Below are 20,844 nucleotides of genomic sequence, written 5' to 3'. Positions count from 1 at the left end.
CATTTGCCTTAGAGACTTGTGCAAGTCTACGACAAATCCTCTGTACGCGTATAAGAACGTGTTATATAAGATGACGCAACACTATAAGAAAGAGCTGTGATGAATGCCGTGCACTCCATGTGCGTGGTAAGCCTTGAAGTCTCAGATCCAACTAGGGAAATCACAAACTCTTTATCACACCATGAGCATACGATTATTTTTTTCCCCTCTGATAATGACATACTAATTAACTAGAGTGCAGCATCAGCTTCTCAATCCTTATCCAGTGGGAGAAAGGTCAGAGGTCGGACGCTGACTGAAACAACACAATGCTGGCGAATTGCGCATCGAGTGACGGTCAAAAAAGAGACAACGGTACACGTCGACTCGGTGAATGGCGCCATTTTGAGCGTGTCTGAGACCACTGCACATCCGGTGCGCAGTGGACGTCGGATATACTACACGGGGGTCCCCAATTTTCAATTAATTTCACGAAAAACCACAATATTCGATTTCATGTGAAAAACCTGTCGGACCTTACACACGCGGCCATGTTTCACGTGCTCGTCAGCGGGAATGGTGGACTACGGGATGCCCGGCTGTGATAAATACCTCCCTCCGTATCAGATGACGTCGATTTTTAAATTTGAAATTAACGTGAATTAACCTTTGACAGAGATGTAGACTGTGGTTTCTCGTGGCGACAGTGTTTTGTCGGCGTCTTGTCGAGTTGCACACAGGCCGCAGATCTGTCAGGCTCAGTGTACAAGGTACGACGTCAACACCCAGTCTCGTGGTTGGCACTTATTATTAGTGTGGATTAATTCAGAAGGAATGTTCACGAAACAGCTTGCCTGAGGCCGGGAGGTCGGAGGCAAAAGTTATAGGCTGACAAACACGAAGAAAAACTAAAGAAAGTTACATGCAGCTAATTAACAAAATGTGAGCAAACGTTTGTGATGTATACATAATAAGACCGAAATTAGACTTGCACAAGTCTATAATGCAATGGTTATTAATTTAAGTCATCCCTAGATTATATAAATAAGAACAAATGTTCCCGTAAAGACTGGTGTACTGTCCGCTTATCTTAACATGACTTTTATAGGGATAGAATTGCTTAACATCCATGGACTTATCATTCAGTGCAGACTTGGAGCAAGGCTAGGCTGAAATAATTAGTTTTGTTTCTGGTTCCGCTCGCGTCGTTTCCAGTCTTGCGCTTTTGGCTTTCCACCCGACAGGCATGGCAGGAAGCTCTACACACGTGCACATAGCTTGTCGATATGTATTTATATAACTGAACCTTAACTTGAACTCGGGGTGACGAAATGCTATTCAAACATAACTCATTTACTAAACGTGTCCGTATGAACGTCTCTACACCAGATGGAACGATCAGGTGTACACCTAGCTGATTGCCTCACACCCTACCCTAACGGTGTGGAACGTCCTACCAACAACAGTCTCTCTGACTCGACCATCCCTGTCCCGACGGTGTGGAACGTCCTACCAACAACAGTCTCTCCGACTCGACCATCTACACCCTGTCCCGACGGTGTGGAACGTTCTACCAACAACAGTCTCTCTGACTCGACCATCCCTGTCCCGACGGTGTGGAACGTTCTACCAACAACAGTCTCTCCGACTCGACCATCTACGCCCTGTCCCGACGGTGTGGAACGTCCTACCAACAACAGTCTCTCCGACTCGACCATCTACACCCTGTACCGACGGTGTGGAACGTCCTACCAACAACAGTCTCTCCGACTCGACCATCTACACCCTACCCCGACGGTGTTGAACGTCCTACCAACAGTCTCTCCGACTCGACCATCTACACCCTGTCCCGAAAGTGTGGAACGTCCTTCCAACAACAGTCTCTTCGACTCGACCATCTACACCTACCCCGACGGTGTGGAACTTCCTACCAACAGTCTTTCCGACTCGACCATCTACACCCTGTCCCGACGGTGTGGAACGTCCTACCAACAACAGTCTCTCCGACTCGAACATCTACACCCTGTACCGACGGTGTGGAACGTCCTACCAACAACAGTCTCTCCGACTCGACCATCTACACCCTGTCCCGACGGTGTGGAACGTTCTACCAACAACAGTCTCTCCGACTCGACCATCTACGCCCTACCCCGACGGTGTGGAACGTCCTACCAACAAGAGTCTCTCTGACCCCACCATCTACACCCTACACCGACGATGTGGAACGTCCTACCAACAACAGTCTCTCCGACTCGACCATCTACACCCTGTACCGACGGTGTGGAACGTTCTACCAACAACAGTCTCTCCGACTCGACCATCTACGCCCTGTCCCGACGGTGTGGAACGTCCTACCAACAACAGTCTCTCCGACTCGACCATCTACACCCTGTACCGACGGTGTGGAACGTCCTACCAACAACAGTCTCTCCGACTCGACCATCTACACCCTACCCCGACGGTGTTGAACGTCCTACCAACAGTCTCTCCGACTCGACCATCTACACCCTGTCCCGAAAGTGTGGAACGTCCTACCAACAACAGTCTCTCCGACTCGACCATCTACACCCTGTCCCGACGGTGTGGAACGTCCTACCAACAACAGTCTCTCCGACTCGAACATCTACACCCTGTACCGACGGTGTGGAACGTCCTACCAACAACAGTCTCTCCGACTCGACCATCTACACCCTGTCCCGACGGTGTGGAACGTTCTACCAACAACAGTCTCTCCGACTCGACCATCTACGCCCTACCCCGACGGTGTGGAACGTCCTACCAACAAGAGTCTCTCTGACCCCACCATCTACACCCTACACCGACGGTGTGGAACGTCCTATCAACAACAGTCTCTCCGACTCGACCATCTACACCCTGTACCGACGGTGTGGAACGTCCTACCAACAACAGTCTCTCCGACTCGACCATCTACACCCTGTCCCGACGGTGTGGAATGTCCTATCAACAACTGTCTCTCCGACTCGACCATCTACGCCCTGTACCGACGGTGTGGAACGTCCTACCAACAACAGTCTCTCTGACTTGACCATCTTCACCCTACACCGACGGTGTGGAACGTCCTACCAACAACAGTCTCTCCGACTCGACCATCTACACCCTACACCGACGGTGTGGAACGTCCTACCAACAACAGTCTCTCTGACTCGACCATCTACACCCTGTACCGACGGTGTGGAACGTCCTACCAACAACTGTCTCTCCGACTCGACCATCTACGCCCTGTACCGACGGTGTGGAACGTCCTACCAACAACTGTCTCTCCGACTCGACCATCTACGCCCTGTCCCGACAGTGTGGAACGTCCTACCAACAACAGTCTCTCTGACTCGACCATCTACACCTACCCCGACGGTGTGGAACGTCCTACCAACAACAGTCTCGCTGACTCGACCATCTACACCCTGTACCGACAGTGTGGAACGTCCTACCAACAACTGTCTCTCCGACTCGACCATCTACGCCCTGTACCGACGGTGTGGAACGTCCTACCAACAACAGTCTCTCTGACTCGACCATCTTCACCCTACACCGACGGTGTGGAACGTCCTACCAACAACAGTCTCTCCGACTCGACCATCTACACCCTGTCCCGACGGTGTGGAACGTCCTACCAACAACAGTCTCTCTGACTCGACCATCTACACCCTACCCCGACAGTGTGGAACGTCCTACCAACAACAGTCTCGCTGACTCGACCATCTACACCCTGTACCGACGGTGTGGAACGTCCTACCAACAACTGTCTCTCCGACTCGACCATCTACGCCCTGTACCGACGGTGTGGAACGTCCTACCAACAACAGTCTCTCCGACTCGACCATCTACACCCTGTCCTAACGGTGTTGAACGTCCTACCAACAACAGTCTCTCTGACTCGACCATCTACACCCTACCCCGACAGTGTGGAACGTCCTACCAACAACAGTCTCTCTGACTCGACCATCTACACCCTACCCCGACAGTGTGGAACGTCCTACCAACAACAGTCTCTCTGACTCGACCATCTACACCCTACCCCGACAGTGTGGAACGTCCTACCAACAACAGTCTCTCTGACTCGACCATCTACACCTACCCCGACAGTGTGGAACGTCCTACCAACAACAGTCTCTCTGACTCGACCATCTACACCTACCCCGACGGTGTGGAACGTCCTACCAACAACAGTCTCGCTGACTCGACCATCTACACCCTGTACCGACGGTGTGGAACGTCCTACCAACAACTGTCTCTCCGACTCGACCATCTACGCCCTGTACCGACGGTGTGGAACGTCCTACCAACAACAGTCTCTCTGACTCGACCATCTTCACCCTACACCGACGGTGTGGAACGTCCTACCAACAACAGTCTCTCCGACACGGCCATCTACACCCTACCCAGACGGTGTGGAACGTCCTACCAACAACAGTCTCTCCGACTCGACCATCTACACCCTGTCCCGACGGTGTGGAACGTCCTACCAACAACAGTCTCTCCGACTCGACCATCTACACCCTGTACCGACGGTGTGGAACGTCCTACCAACAACAGTCTCTCTTACTCGACCATCTACACCCTACCCCGACGGTGTGGAACGTCCTACCAACAACAGTCTTTCCGACTCGACCATCTACACCCTGTCCCGACAGTGTGGAACGTCCTACCAACAACAGTCTCTCTTACTCGACCATCTACACCCTACACCGACGGTGTGGAACGTCCTACCAACAACAGTCTCTCCGACTCGACCATCTACACCCTACCCCGACGGTGTGGAACGTCCTACCAACAACAGTCTCTTACTCGACCATCTACACCCTACACCGACGGTGTGGAACGTCCTACCAACAACAGTCTCTCCGACTCGACCATCTACACCCTGTCCCGACGGTGTGGAACGTCCTACCAACAGTCTCTCCGACTCGACCATCTACACCCTGTACCGACGGTATGGAACGTCCTACCAACAACAGTCTCGCTGACTCGTCCGTCTACAGTTGCGTTATTGCTGACTGCGTGTCTAATACACATCGAATTTGAAAACTGAATGAATCGATTCGTTTTTAACAGACCCGTGGTCTGGTGTTTCTTACTCACGATAATCATTACATGCAGGCAGAATACCACCAAGTCTATCACAGCTAATACTTTGAAGTCAAGTTTAAACGAAAAGTGCATATCAGGTTTGCAAATTAGATTTATTGGTTACTAATTCAAAATGCTTCACTTCCTAGTTTGTTGAGAATGAACATTCCTCCAGACAAAACAAACGTTTTATTCAATGCCATCATTCATCATCAACTTGTTAGGTGTGTGTGTTGGGGGGAGGTGGGGGGTTTGAGGGGGTTGCACGAAAGTTAATTGCAATTGACCCTATAAGTGCATAACCTTTTTTTGGCGATGTGATTCGAGCTGTGCGTACGTGCAATAGCCACGTGACGTTGTGTCTAGTTGTGACGTTGTGTTCCGAGATTATACGAGACTACGACGTGGGTACGGTCCCTGTGGACGGATGTGTGTTGTCAGAGCGATGGCGTGTGCAGCATGCACTTTGAGGGGACACGTTTTCTCTCTCGTTTTACAGAAAACAGATCTTGCAGCTGTCCCATTTGGGATTAACTTCAACATGTTATGCACAGACTGTCTCTACATCTTAAATTAAGCAATCCTCATTTCTCGGCAGGGATCGTCATAGTTCGTGGCATTCCGTCAATGCCGTGATCCAACATGGCGGCCCTGGGTTCAGCGTCGCCGTTGCCGCTTATTAGGAACGAATTGAGCGTGACAGAGTCGACGCGCAGGCAGATGTAATTATGTTAGTTTGCCATTAATCTTAGTAATAATGACATACATTTTGAAGTCATGATCATAAACCACGTGAGTATAAGCGTTCTACTTGCTGCCAAGTCTTGACCTTCGGCTCATAATCGCAACATCATACCAATAAATTAATACGTTATGAATACGTATCCAAAACCTGTCAGCGTTGCAAAAACGCCATGTTGCTGCAATTGCCACTCGCGTCACTCTTCGTTTTATGCCCCGTTTACATCCAGCCGATTTTCTGCAGATAATTAAGAGTTGTCTGCTCATTCTATTAATACAACAATTTGTATTTCTTCTGAATGAGGTGACAGGCGCTATGGCGCCTTTGAAATGGAAAGTCATCAATTAATTTGAAAGTTTTTATGTGATCTCAAAAATGAGAACATGAAGCTATTTGTCAACTCATTTTTGCTTTTTTTAACAATGTACATAAGACTTACTCCAAGAATGGGGTAGCTTATGGATTAAAGAGTTCGCTCGTCACGCCGAATACCCGGGGTCGATTCCCCACATGGGTTCAATGTGTGAAGCCTATTTCTGGTGCTAAAAGCTGCATAAAACCATACTCACTCACTCAATGAATCCATGTCAGCCGAGGTGACATGGGGTTTAACGTCGCGTTCAAGATTACTGCGCTTATTAAGCCACGTGTGTGAGTGTGTGCCTGTGTTTGTGACTGTGTGGCTTCCTGCACTGGTCCGGACTAATGCCGAGTTTTATAGTGCTAGTCCACGGAGGTACCATGTCGCAGTTTAACACGGATACCCCGCTAAGGCACAGTCTACTGACTCCGAGCCAACCAGTCTTTGTTGTATCCCCTTAATGCCCATTGCCAGACAATAAGTACCATGTTTTAACGCTTTTTGGTATGACGCGGCCGGTGATCGAACCACCGACCTTCTGCTCTCTGGACAGGCGCTCTATCCACAAGACCACGGAGGCGATAATCCTTATCTGCATGTTATGCACGTGAGTAAGTGTCGTTCCAGTCAACAGTATCACATCAACGTCTCGGCACGATAAACAAATGGTTGATGGCATGAACACTATCCACGTTGCCTGGTTACGCTGGCACACAATCAGCCAGGACGCACACTGTAATCCCCGGGTCTGACGGACCTATTCGTGATATAAGTGCACACGGTGTCGTTTCAAATGGGTCTGTTACAATCGAAATAATTTATTCATTTTCACAGTGACGCAAACAATAACCACCGCTATACCACTTTACCAATAACCGCTGATTGTATCAGAATTGACCTTCCGTTATATAACTAGATCATGAAATGGACCAGAAATCTTCGAAATATCGAACTCAGAAGAAGTTAAAGAAGTAAAGGATGTTCTGAAAAGTAATGCGAGTCCAAATGCCAAAATGATGTGTTTCTTGCGGCTCTGACTGAAAAATATTCTGTGCCTCGAAGAAAACTTCATCTCAACCTATCCCAACCCACTGACACCCAAACAGCGCAACGCACCTCATGATGTATTTTCGGCTGCACTACTTACATGTTTAAGTAAAGTGTCCCTTTCTTCATTTAATAAGTCACATTCAAAGAAAAAAATATATGCACTTTCACATTTACTACCACAAAAACATTCTCCTGTGTCTTTGATTCCTTGTCTACGTAAATCATAATTTAACTGTCTAACCCTTTGTCCTCGCTAAGTATGTATAACATTATGTTTTATATGCCCAAATGAGAAGGACGAGTGGAGTTTGGGAGGATTTTGAATAAGTGTCTTAAAATGTTGACTGGAACTACAAATGATTGGCATGCGCTTTTAGCACGCCTGATTGGCATTTTATGATCATCTTTATTTTTGTTACTATGTTTATTATTTATAGCAGAAGGCTACTATTTGTTGAGACAGCCGCAGCTCAACGTTTGGCTAAAGAGCTCCATTGTCACATACGACATATCGCATGCGACTGTCGGCCAAGTGTACCTTCGTCCGTCTACCACAGGTCGAATGATGCAAACGTCGCAGGCCAAGACGTCAATTGATTGTAGTGACCTGGGCTATGATTGTCACGAGAGATGGTGAGAGGGATCCATCATGATACAACAGTTTGTTTAATCGGACGTTTCGCCCCAGATTTGACATAACACACTGGCGTCGCTGCCGCCATCTCTAGATGTTGTCTGTGCGTCCCCATTCCCATATGTTCTATAAATCATCATATTATCTCCGTTTTTACGACTGCTCAATAATTGGGAATAAACAGTGTGATATGAACAGTGGAGCGAAACATGACTCCCGACATTGAGACATACTCGGCTCACTCTTCAGTGCACTATCGGTTATCTCGGCCAACATTGTGGAAACGCCATATTGGAACGTGATTCACTAGTTTCTCTAATTCACATGACTATCCAATTAAAAAACACAATCTGGAGACAATCTTGTCCCCTGTAGGAATAGTGTTCGATATCAAATTGTGTACCTAATTTATATAAACCATAAAAAGGTGTCAAAATCGACGTCGTTTTGTAAGAGTGAGCGTGTGAGTATTACGCCGCTTTGGGCAATATTCCAGCAATATCACGACGGGGGACACCAGAAATGGGCTCACACATTGTACCCATGTCGAACCCGGCTTCGACTAGACGAGCGAACGCTTTAACCACTAGACTACCCCATCGCCCCTGTTTTGTAAGAACTATATGCGTTGGGATTGTCGGTATGCGGTTAAACAGTGAAATCATGTAAATATCTACACCGGTTCCATTCCTGGGCCCTATTCGACAAATCCATCTTAGCGCTGAGACGATCGTAACTCCCATAGACTTACGACAATCGTAGCGCAAAGATCACTTTATGGTACGTGGCCCTGTCCGAGATATTTTAGGTAGGTTAGGAATGGGTGTGTTGAGACATTGAGATCAGTTTGAATATGCTGGTTTGGGGCGAGAGATGCATTGAGAGATTGTAATGTATTTTGATGACGCTATTGTTGGAGAATATGTGATAGGAGTGGATTTAATGGCTGCCAAGCGTGGAATAGACGCAATTATTTGAAGCACAGACTTCATTTGTGACCTGGTTGTTTGTATTGTACCCAAAATTGTTTAATCTATAAGCTTACTCGTCCATACACAGCTGAAAAATTGTTGATCCCAAGTTAACTATTAACTCACTCGTGGTACCATGATCGCGATAATTGACTCAAACTGATTTGCATGATGTTATGTTTTGATTAGATACAAAATAAGTATGCTAGGTCTTAATGATGAGACTGTAGTGATTAGACTGAAGATAATGGGTATTAGACTGTAGTGATTAGACTGAAGATAATGGGTATTAGACTGTAGTGATTAGACTGAAGATAATGGGTTATTAGACTGTAGTGATAAGACTGTAGATAATGGGTGATTAGACTGTAGTGATTAGACTGAAGATAATGGGTTATTAGACTGTAGTGTTTAGACTGTAGATAATGGGTTATTAGGCTGTAGTGATTAGACTGAAGATAATGGGTTATTAGACTGTAGTGATTAGCTTGAAGATAATGGGTATTAGACTGTAGTGATTAGACTGAAGATAATGGGTATTAGACTGTAGTGATTAGACTGAAGATAATGGGTATTAGACTGTAGTGATTAGACTGAAGATAATGGGTATTAGACTGTAGTGATTAGACTAAAGATAATGGGTATTAGACTGTAGTGATTAGACTGAAGATAATGGGTATTAGACTGTAGTGATTAGACTGAAGATAATGGGTATTAGACTGTAGTGATTAGACTGAAGATAATGGGTTATTAGACTGTAGTGATTAGACTGAAGATAATGGGTATTAGACTGTAGTGATTAGACTGAAGATAATGGGTATTAGACTGTAGTGATTAGACTGAAGATAATGGGTATTAGACTGTAGTGATTAGACTGAAGATAATGGGTATTAGACTGTAGTGATTGGACTGAAGATAATGGGTTATTAGACTGTAGTGATTAGACTGAAGATAATGGGTATTAGACTGTAGTGATTAGACTGAAGATAATGGGTTATTGGACTGTAGTGATTAGACTGAAGATAATGGGTTATTGGACTGTAGTGATTAGACTGAAGATAATGGGTATTAGACTGTAGTGTTTAGACTGAAGATAATGGGTATTAGACTGTAGTGATTAGACTGAAGATAATGGGTTATTAGACTGTAGTGATTAGACTGAAGATAATGGGTTATTAGACTGTAGTGATTGGACTGAAGATAATCGGTTATTAGACTGTAGTGATTAGACTGAAGATAATGCGTATTAGACTGTAGTGATTAGACTGAAGATAATGGGTTATTAGACTGTAGTGATTAGACTGAAGATAATGGGTATTAGACTGTAGTGATTAGACTAAAGATAATGGGTTATTGGACTGTAGTGATTAGACTGAAGATAATGGGTATTAGTCTGTAGTGATTAGACTGAAGATAATGGGTTATTGGACTGTAGTGATTAAACTGAAGATAATGGGTTATTAGACTGTAGTGATTAAACTGAAGATAATATGGTAATTAGACTGTAGTGATTAGACTGAAGATTATAGGGTTATTAGACTGTAGTGATTCGAAAAGTAGAGGATGTTGTGATCACACTGAAATGATTTAAAGGATGTGGGGATTTTAATTAGAAGTTAATTGTTTAAATGATGTGTGGGGCTGTGGTACTTTGAAGCCGATGTTTAAAGGATGTGGATGGTGTGACAATTATAAAATAACGTTTGTGGAAAATAGAAAATAATGATTTGAAGGATGTGTCGGGTGTTTGGTAATTAGATAGCATAGTTTAAAGGAATAAAGGATATTAATTAGAAGCTAATGGTTTAAATTATGTGAGGGGTCGTGGTAATTATGGGTTATTAATAAGAATTGATTTAAAGGTTGTGTGAGGTTGTAAAAAGAAATTAATGGTTTTAACGGATATGTGGGGTTGTAGTGTTTATAGGATATGGTCCAAAGGAAGTGTGGGGGTTTAAGGATTAGAATTTAATGACCTTGAGGATGTGGTGAGATGTGCCACTTAGAAACTAAGGGTTCAAAGGATGTGTGAGGTTCTAGTAATTAACAAATGTGGTTTAATTGAGTGAGTGATTTGGGTTTAACGCCGCTTTTAACAGTATTCCAGTTATATCGCGGCGTGTCAGCTTAATGTGGGAGGAAAGCCCGAAGTGATGCAGGTCTCAGACGTTTACCACTTCGGTGAAACCCACGAGCACGGGTATGGTGCTGACAAACCTAGAAACATAATCGGGGCGAACCGGGATTCGAACCCACAATCATAGGTTTCTGGCGTGCCCAAGGGACGCAACTGTGCACAGCGAATCGCGGCGCCTTAGACGACTTGGCCACCTGTGCCCCCTCAAATGTGGTTTAAAGGATATGGTGGTTGTGGGGAATAGAAACTAATGATTTAAGGAATGTGGAGTTGTGGTATCAGGAAACTAATGGTTTAAAGGTGTGGGAGAGTGTGGTCATTAATAACTCATGGTTTTAAAGGGGATCGTTGGGGTTGGGGTAATTAGATAGTAGTGATTTAAAGGACGAGGAGGTTGTAATCAGGAACTAATGGTTTAAAGGACGAGGAGGTTGTAATCAGAAACTAATGGTTTAAAGGACGAGGAGGTTGTAATCAGAAACTAATGGTTTAAAGGACGAGGAGGTTGTAATTAGAAACTAATGGTTTAAAGGACGAGGAGGTTGTAATCGGAAACTTATGGTTTAATAGACGAGAAGGTTGTAATTAGAAACTAATGGTTTAAAGGACGAGGAGGTTGTAATTAGAAACTAATGGTTTAAAGGACGAGGAGGTTGTAATCAGAAACTAATGGTTTAAAGGACGAGGAGGTTGTAATTAGAAACTAATGGTTTAAAGGACGAGGAGGTTGTAATCGGAAACTTATGGTTTAATAGACGAGAAGGTTGTAATTAGAAACTAATGGTTTAAAGGACGAGGAGGTTGTTATCAGAAACTACTGGCTTAAAGGACAAGGAGGTTGTAATCAGAAACTAATGGTTTAAAGGACGAGGAGGTTTTAATCAGGAACTAATGGTTTAAAGGACGAGGAGGTTGTAATCAGAAACTAATGGTTTAAAGGACGAGGAGGTTGTAAACAGAAACTGATGGTTTAAAGGAGGAGGAGGTTGTAAACAGAAAAAAATGGTTAACAGGACGAGGAGGTTGTAATCAGAAACTAATGGTTTAAAGGAGGAGGAGGTTGTAATTAGAAACTAATGGTTTAAAGGAGGAGGAGGTTGTAATTAGAAACTAATGGTTTAAAGGACGAGGAGGTTGTAATTAGAAACTAATGGTTTAAAGGACGAGGAGGTTGTAATTAGAGACTAATGGTTTAAAGCATACGGAGGATGTGGAATTTAGAACTAATGGTTTAACAAATGCGGTAGTTGTGTAAATTAGACAATGGTGGGTTGTGGGCATTAAACAACAAAGACTTCAGTTCACTCGCTGGGATTTGAAAGATGTTTGTTACATGTAAGATAAAACCTAAATGATTAAGTTTTTTTGTCGTTTGTTTGTTGGTTTGTTGGTTTTTTTGGTTTGTTGTTTAACGCCGCACTCACCAATATTCAAGCAATATGACGGCGGTCTGTAAATAATCAATTCCCAAACCCGACAATCCAGTGATTGACATCATGAGCATCTATCCATGTAATTGGAATATCTTGACATGCCAAGTGCCAAGACCAAGTCAGCGAGTCTGACCACCCGATCCCGTTGGTCGCCTCTTACGGCAAGCACGGGTGGCTGAAGATCTATCCCGGATCTTCATGGGGCCTAAATGATTAAGAAAGGAATTGAACTGGGGGTATCTTTTGTATCGAGGTCATGCACTGCCAACATCCCATGTTTCAGCTTCGCGTGGGGGATGTAATTGCTTGTGTCAAACAGGTTATTCGATTCCTGTCAACGTATGTGGAAATGAAAAATTGATTTACCAGATAGTGTTAAAAAGTCGAGTTATCAGTGTATCGATAATAGTTGTCACTTTCCATGGCCGAGACAACCGTCGCATGCCACATCTCTGTCACGTGACATCCCATGGGTCACGTGATGCAAGTAACATCCTCAGCATTTCGCTGCATCAAAGCCTCGGTTCGAATGATGGCTTGTATTTGTTCAGGGGCCGCTATAGGCAGGGTCTCATTTGTTTTTATTCAAAACAAAAATCCACACCACACTTACTTCACCCTTGTCCGCCATGATTAAAAGAATCCAACATGGCGTCAGGTGACAAGTGGCGCCCTGGGGGTCGCGACATGTTGTCGGTGTATGCCCTGGGGTCCAGGCCAAGCCCGACTGCCCTTCTAATTGGACGGTGGGTACGACCAGGTACCATGGGATCACAGATGAATGAATTCCTTTTCCGACCGACACCAAGCAAACAAAGTCCTTTTTAAACATTCCTCCCCACCAGTTACTCCCCTTTCAATGCTACATTACCATACATGCATTGTCTTTGTGAAGTTCTTCACACGTTTCATGCTAAACCATAGACGAACTCAAGAGAAGCTATTTATCTACTCATCCATGCACGAGCTGCATATTTTCCCCGAGGCACGTGCAGCATGAGAATGCCACCCAACACGAACGGATGTGACGACATGGTGATGGCAGGAGTTGGGGGAAATGTGAATGTGGACGTTGGCATGACAAGAGCTGAATAATGCTGCTTTGTTCCTTTTAACCTGTGTGTAAATATCAGTATACATGTGAAGACACACAGTGTAAGCCAATCTGCTATACAGCGTGTGACTAATATGCGTAATCTTTAGGTGACAAATTGCCAGAAAATGTCGAATTACCTCCCATGAACACGGACAATAAAATCGACCCAAGAGTTAAGTAGATTGTACGATTATGTCATGATTATGTGTTTATGAATCACTATCAAATTGTGATGACACCAGGTGTTCGCGAAAAGGCGAGCACCCGTTACAAACACATGCAAAGGCTAGTCAGCAGTCAACCTGAAAAAAACACGGGATCATATGGGACAAGTCAAAACAGGGGTTTGCATCGGACATCATACTTGTGACTGATGTATCAAATTTAGAAATTTTTCACATGTCCAGAACTACTGATCATACGTCCCACTCATATTCAGTAATGGTATTTTGGTTATTAAATCTTACATCTGATTCATTAAATGTTGTTAATCGATAATTGTCTTTTTACATTGTGATCAAATTCAGGAGCAGCATGGGTAGCCTAGTGGTTAAAGCGTTCGCTCGTCATACCGAAGACCCGGGTTCGAATCCGACATGGGTGCAATGTGTGAAGCCCATTTCTGGTGTCCCCCTCCGTGATATTTCTGGCATATTGCTAAAAGCGGCATAAAACCAAACTCACTCACACTCTTTTTACATTGTCATCAAATTCAGGAGCAGCATGGGTAGCCTTGTTGTTAAAGTGTTCGGTCGCCATACCGAGGCCCCGGGTTTGGTATCACAAAGGTTATAAAGTGTGAAGCCTTAGACCGTAGTCATTTTTAATATATCATATGGGGCGGTCGGGTAGCCTAGTGGTTAAAGCGTTAGCTCGTCATGCCGAAGACACGGATTCAATTCACAACATGGGTACAATGTGTGAAGCCCATTTCTGGTGTCCCCCGCCGTGATATTGCTGGAATATTGCTAAAAGCGGCGTAAAACCTCACTCAATCACTCACTATTATATCATATTGTGAATTGTGGGCGTTTCTGCGAAGACTACCACGTAATACCTCGAGTTGACCTTGTGGGGATTCCGGGTCAAGGTAACCGGTACCCATTCTTGTAAGTGCCTCTGCGACTTGGCTGATTGTGGGTCATCATGCCCCGATGGCGTGGATAGTTGCTCATGTTCTCAGTCACTGGTTTACCTTGACCTGACCTCATTTAGATGTCTCCGTGACACAAATGGAATATGCTGATTGTGGTTTTACTGAACACTCACTCACTGACTCGTGGGGTAGCCTAGTGGTTAATGCGCTCGCTCGTCACGCCGAAGATCTGGGTTCGATTCCCCAAGTTGGTACAATGTGTGAAGCCCATTTCTGGTGTCCCGCGCCGTGATATTGCTGGAATATTGCTAAAAGCGGCGTAAAACCATACTCACTCACTCATTATTCAGGCAGGTTTCTAACCACAGAAACGCGCACGCACCCAAAAACGCAACCATCCACTCACTCACCCACTCTCTCTCTCTAAGAATGAGGAATGACCAAAAAGAAAACAAAAGTGCCACATATCGGAATTAGCGCCCGCCTCAACAATCTGCTGTCTTTGTGCAATTTAATGTAAGTTCTTCAGCTTACATTGGACTGGGGATGGTTGGGTGAATGGCAAATGATAACAGTAAAAAGCGACGCCAACATCTCCAACTAGGAAAGAACATACCGTCACTCCCTTCAGTGAGTGAGTGAGTGAGTATTGTAACCATGTGCATGTGTGGGGAAACTAACCACCTTGGTCTTAAACAACGCTTAACCGCAAGGCTACCCCCACCTATCACCCACTGTTGTAAAGATGAACGCGTGAATCTGAGTGTGCAGGATTCAGTGGCCAGATCACACCACTCCCTGAATCTACCCGTCTTACCATCACCAAGGGCCGATGTCAATTTGTTCCTTTCTTTAAAATAAAAGGTTGATGAGTTTCACCTAGAGGCTGCTTTTTTGTAACATTTAAAATGTCAAAGGAACAAACCCACCGAAAAAATATCTGCGGTCTTTGACCATGTGTTGATTCGTCCGTGATTTCGCGCGGTTTGGCGCGAGGTTGTCGTGATCTCGCTGCACGTCCTTAGCCGCTCCCGTGTCATAATGATTGTGACGTGTTTGTGAATCATGTTGAGTCGTGTCACAGCGAAATCTGACAACTTGTACTTTACTTGTCCGTGTGCACATTTCGTGTGCGGGACACTTGAGGCCAAACTGTCGATGGAAGCCCGAGAACACGCCAGTTGACCTTGCAACCGCCGGGGAATTCCGGAGTGAAGGTCATAGGCAAAAGATCGCCTTGACGCCTCTTTTTGCCCGCAAAAATCTAATTGATCGTTTAGAAAGACGTTTTTGACATCGACTGTAGAAGAGTATACCTGGAGTTTCACACGTGCGGTGTTTGTGATTGTTTGCTGTCATAGTCTGTTGTGCCGAACGTCCAAGGCGCTCGCATGATGAATAACATGTGGATTTATCAACGGAATCTTCAACAAACCAGTTTCTGTAAAATGTAAAAGTATAGTTTAGTTAAAATCACATTTTGATAAAAGTGTATTTTTATTTTCATTTCAGCTTGTCGTCATAGTTGCCTACTATATACATCGGTGGGTACGTACTACATAGACAGCTAATACGTACTGGATAGAGCTGGATACGTTGTAGATAGACCGAACAGATTTAGCCGAACAATATCAGGTAAATTTAGCAGCATACATATTGGATAGATTTAGCAGCATAATTAGATTTAGAAGCCTACGTATGAGATAAATTTAGCAGCATTCGTATTACATTTAGCAACATACGTATTTCGGATTCGAACTCACAATCTTAGGATCATGTACGCCTAAGGGACGCCTAACACTCCTAACGTATAAGATTGAGGCAGCAGCATACGTGTCAGATACGTATAATTTATGGCTTAGCACTAATTAAACAGCATACGTACCAGTACGCCACCAACATACGTATCAGTACGTTCACCAACCAACGTCGCGTCCAAGATTATTGCACTTTATAGCGACGTGCATGCATGTGTGTGTGTGGCTGAGATACAATGCCGCAGTTTAACATGAATACCCCACTCAGACAATGTATACTGACTCCGCGCCGACCAGTCCTTGTTTTAGCCCTAAATGCCGAGCGCCAGACAGAGAACAACAAGTACCATCTTTTAACGTCTTTTGATATGACGCGCCCGGGGATCGAACCCCGGACCTTTCGCTCTCCGGGCGGACGCTCTACCACAAGACCACGGAGGCGGTCTGTAAACTTTGAGACAGTTTCAGAGATCGTCAACACGCTAGCCAAGCACAAAATCAAATGTTACGTCCCACTTTAAAAAAAATATAAACGCGTCGAGATCCACAATTCGTTTATTGTCCTAAAGAATCAAAATGGGATTTTTTGATAGCCTACATCAGTGTTACGTTGACAATACACGCGTGCACTGACCCCGAACATTGCAGCATGACGTGATAGCAACATTAGACTGGTGTATTGTGTTTAACGCGTCTGTGTTCTACCTCACTGCACAGGCTGCTTGCTTTCGTGTAAATAAACTATCGCCGACTTTGACATAGGTAATATGTACATGTCAAATCTAAGAAGATGTATCAAAGGTTCCTGTCTGGATGGTATGTAGACTCGCTGAGCTAGCGAGACGTGGAATACCCTCTACATTTGTCACCCATCCAACAAGACAAAGAATAATTTCATCTGATTTTCGTTTGTCAAAATTTGAGGCAGACCAACCTGCATGGTGCATTGTTGTAAACTGGGCGACCGTCTGAGACTAAGTCCCCCAGTGAAATGCTAGCTGTGGCTTGAGGTCGGGTTGCGACAGCCGACGTCTTCCTTCAGATCTTGTTTCTGGCAACTCAGCGGGAAAACACGGCCCCCAAATTCCCAGCCTTTTTATAGATGTACCAGTCTGTCTGACTGTGAAGGGTGGGGGCGGGGGTGGACGGGGGTAATGGGGGAGGGGGTGAATGTTGCGGGTGTTGGAACATGGGGTCTAATTCTGGATGGGGTGGAAGAGCTAGTAGTCGGGAGGGAGGGGTTGGAGTTTTGAGTGGAGCATGGGGTTTGGTCCTGGGTGGAAGAGCTGGGGGGGGGGGGGGGGGGGGGGGGGGGGGGGGGGGGCTGTGGGTGGTGGGGGGCACGGAGGAGAGGAGTTACTCAGATATGTAAACAGGTACGGTGAGAACTAATATCAACACGGAAAGGATGGGTCGAATGTGGACTTTCGGTATGACTACAGGATGCGCATTCCAACGGCAAAACCAGTTACGTCTAAGGTGCTGCCTTGAGACGAAGAAACTGGAGGGAAAACATGGCGGATATCTTCGCTTGGTATGCGATGACTCGGAAAGGGCTAGAGAGAAACCCAGGAATGGTGTCAATGTCATGAAAACCCCAGGAGAGAGACGAGGTAAAATTCCGTCTTGAACACGTGCTGGTGTGTTCTCAAGAACTCGCATACAAATACTGACAAATTGTCACTCAAACTCAAGCATTGACGTTTCCCGTATTTGTGAGAGAGATTTGACTCTTAACACCTTGCTAGTTTAGTTATTGGTCATTCACCAGTTGTCAAACCAACGTCATCAACTACAGCGGATGTTTACAAACACGACTACACAATGAGCGTCGGTTTACTCGCGGCCATAATGAACTGAGTCAATAAAGGCGAATCTTTGAAATAATTCCGACGCCGTGTACTATTCGACATGGCCAAGCCCAGTTCCTTAAATCTGTATCATAATAAACGTTCGTGTATAACTGACGCTGCCATAGCTGTATATACGGTATGGTAGCATACGTGTTCTTAGTTACATCTAAGTAGTGAGTGAGTATAGTTTTACGCCGCTTTTAGCAATATTCCAGCAATATCATGGCGGGGGGCACCAGCTATGGGCTTTACACATTGTACCCGTGTGAGGAATGGAACCCGGGCCTACGGCGTGACGAGCGGACGCTTTAACCACTAGGCTACCCGACCGCCCCTACATCTATGTAAGGATGGGATGTATGGATGAACAACTTCTTTATTACAAAAAGCTGATTGTATTTTATTCTTACTTTGTACTTCAACTTCAAAATGCCTCTCAAAGAAGTATGCAGCGATTCTTTCTTGGCTCCTGTTTATTATATTTTTATTATTGAACAACTTTTCTTTCTTTTTTGTACGATATGTTCATTTCAGAGACTAGATGTTAGTCTAAAGTTAAGGTTAAATATGTTATTTGTGTTCCATTGGAACAAATATTTTCTCCACCCACTCCTCTTTTCCTAAAGTCGTCAGTTCGGTGCGTGTACACATGCAGACACTCCAGAAGCCTCGCACGACGATGTCTCGATCCCTAGCGAGTACTTAGTGTGTCGGGTGTGCAGCGCTTCTTTCATATACTGGTTCAAGGTAGTTCTTGCGTCGCGTCACATTTCATTTGATGCTTTTCGTGATCTGTTTCAGTTAATTGTAGCCGTCGATCCGACTGCGATTAGCCTTCTCGGTAACGTCATATTTCTAGATCAAAAACCCGACATCACTGTTTATAAATAAACAACACAGGATGTACTTCTCGCCTAACTGTGCGCCAACCGTTTCACCCAATAGACGACAACGTCAGACGGGGTTCCTTTCTACCGAGGCGGTTTAAACAGTATTCCAGTTATATCACGGCGTTTCAGTTTAATTGTGGAGGAAAGCCCGAAGTGATGCAGGACTCAGACGTTTACCACTTCGGTGAAACCCACGAGCACTGGTATTGTGCTGACAAACCTAGAAACATAATCGGGGCGAATCATAGGTTTCTGGCGTGCCCAAGGGACGCAACTCTGCGAATCGCGGTGGCGAATCGCGGTGCCTCAGACGACTGGGCCAACCATGCCCCCGTTTTACGTAAAGATCATGGTTACTTCAAGTAATCAGGTAACGAATCAGAAAAACACAATTTATCAAAAGACGTCAACAATCTTCAGCTTTGACGTCGTTTCTAGTGTGACGTCATTCAGACCTTATGTCACAATAAGATTCGAATGACGTCAACACTGCCGTCCGGACGACGGAAACAATACACTGGGGCGCGAGAGGTGATATTTACACCAGTGCACATACGATTTTTAAGAACTCGGTTATTTCTAACCCTATTGATAATAAATCGTTACATTGCATATTTATAAGGGCCATCACTGAACATAATGCACTTGTATAGCCTAATGGTCTAGCTGCACACAGCTGCTCAGTGGCGCTTGCAGAAAGACACAGAAAATACAGGTGAAACGTCAATAAGCTTGTGTAAAGAGAATGGTTCTGAGTCGTAAGGAATCAAGAAAGTCCAGATATTCAAACTGGCAACGGAAAAAGCATTCAGGCAATTTTGTTTTGATGTGGTATTGGGATTCGCTGTTCTTGTGCCCATCTTAATGCTCTGGGTGGTTGTGATGCATTGATATCGTTACTTTGGGGTATCCAGGTGAGAATACTGGTCATTTTGTCAATAATTGTTTTATATATCGTAAACTTTATGGACAATCAAAGTAAGATTTAAATGCGTGGAATCAAACGTGCCTAGACACTCAATTTACCCGAGCCGAGTCCGGCTTTAAAAGCTTTTCTGAGATGCTGTGTCGGTGATATTGGTGAATCGTGTACGCGATATACACCACTCACAAAGATATTTTATTTCCACCAGACAACTTCTTGCATATTTTGTCTAAGACGTGATATACAGTGTGCAAGTTACGAGATAATATAGATCAGGAAATCTCAAAATTAATATAGACTCCCTATGAAGACGTAATGCAGCTAGGCGTCTCCGCATTTTAGTGGCGTAATCAGTCACGGAGATCGTACACGTACGTTATATTTTGAAGAAGTTTTTTTCTGACGTCATCACACGTAAAAAGTACAGAAAACATGGGTTTTTATAATACAAAGAATGTCATTGATACGAGACTTTAATCTAGGCCTGGTATGAGAATATATCGGCTTGGCTTACAACGACACCAAATAGTGTCCGCCCGACCACCTGTCACAGTTTAAGGCAACGGAGAATCGGTTCCCATTCACGTGTTGTCCATTTCCACTATAACGTTCTGGAGAAGGATTCCTACTTTTTGAAAAGGTCCACAAAAACGGGAAACGTGTATTACGTAGCGTCACACCAAAGCGCAAAGGAAACCGGCCTAAATATCAGTTCATAAAAAGCAGATGTCTCAATGTAACGGCCGAATGAAGTCGTGCATTTCGCATTCTCATCTTAACATGAGAATAGTCCAAAGAAAGGAGGGTGTAGCTCGGTGCATGGGTTTCGTCA

At 44.8% G+C, this 20,844-nt stretch overlaps 1 protein-coding gene across 1 annotated transcript in view; it reads left to right on the top strand.

Annotated features, from left to right (window-relative positions):
* The first annotated feature begins 2,196 nt into the window (after positions 1-2,196).
* Positions 2,197-20,844, top strand: part of LOC125378392 (zonadhesin-like) — a 29,778-nt gene continuing 11,130 nt past the window's right edge. Inside the window, exons 1-2 of the mRNA XM_048393864.1 lie at positions 2,197-3,473; positions 4,024-4,930. Coding sequence (XP_048249821.1) covers positions 2,197-3,473; positions 4,024-4,930 — 2,184 coding nt within the window. The remainder of the gene's footprint in view (positions 3,474-4,023; positions 4,931-20,844) is intronic.

This window comes from Haliotis rufescens, unplaced genomic scaffold, assembly GCF_023055435.1.
Source record: "Haliotis rufescens isolate VD_foot unplaced genomic scaffold, xgHalRufe1.0.p SCAF_12, whole genome shotgun sequence".
NCBI lineage: Eukaryota > Metazoa > Mollusca > Gastropoda > Lepetellida > Haliotidae > Haliotis > Haliotis rufescens.
This window is presented reverse-complemented; position numbering and strand designations above follow the sequence as displayed.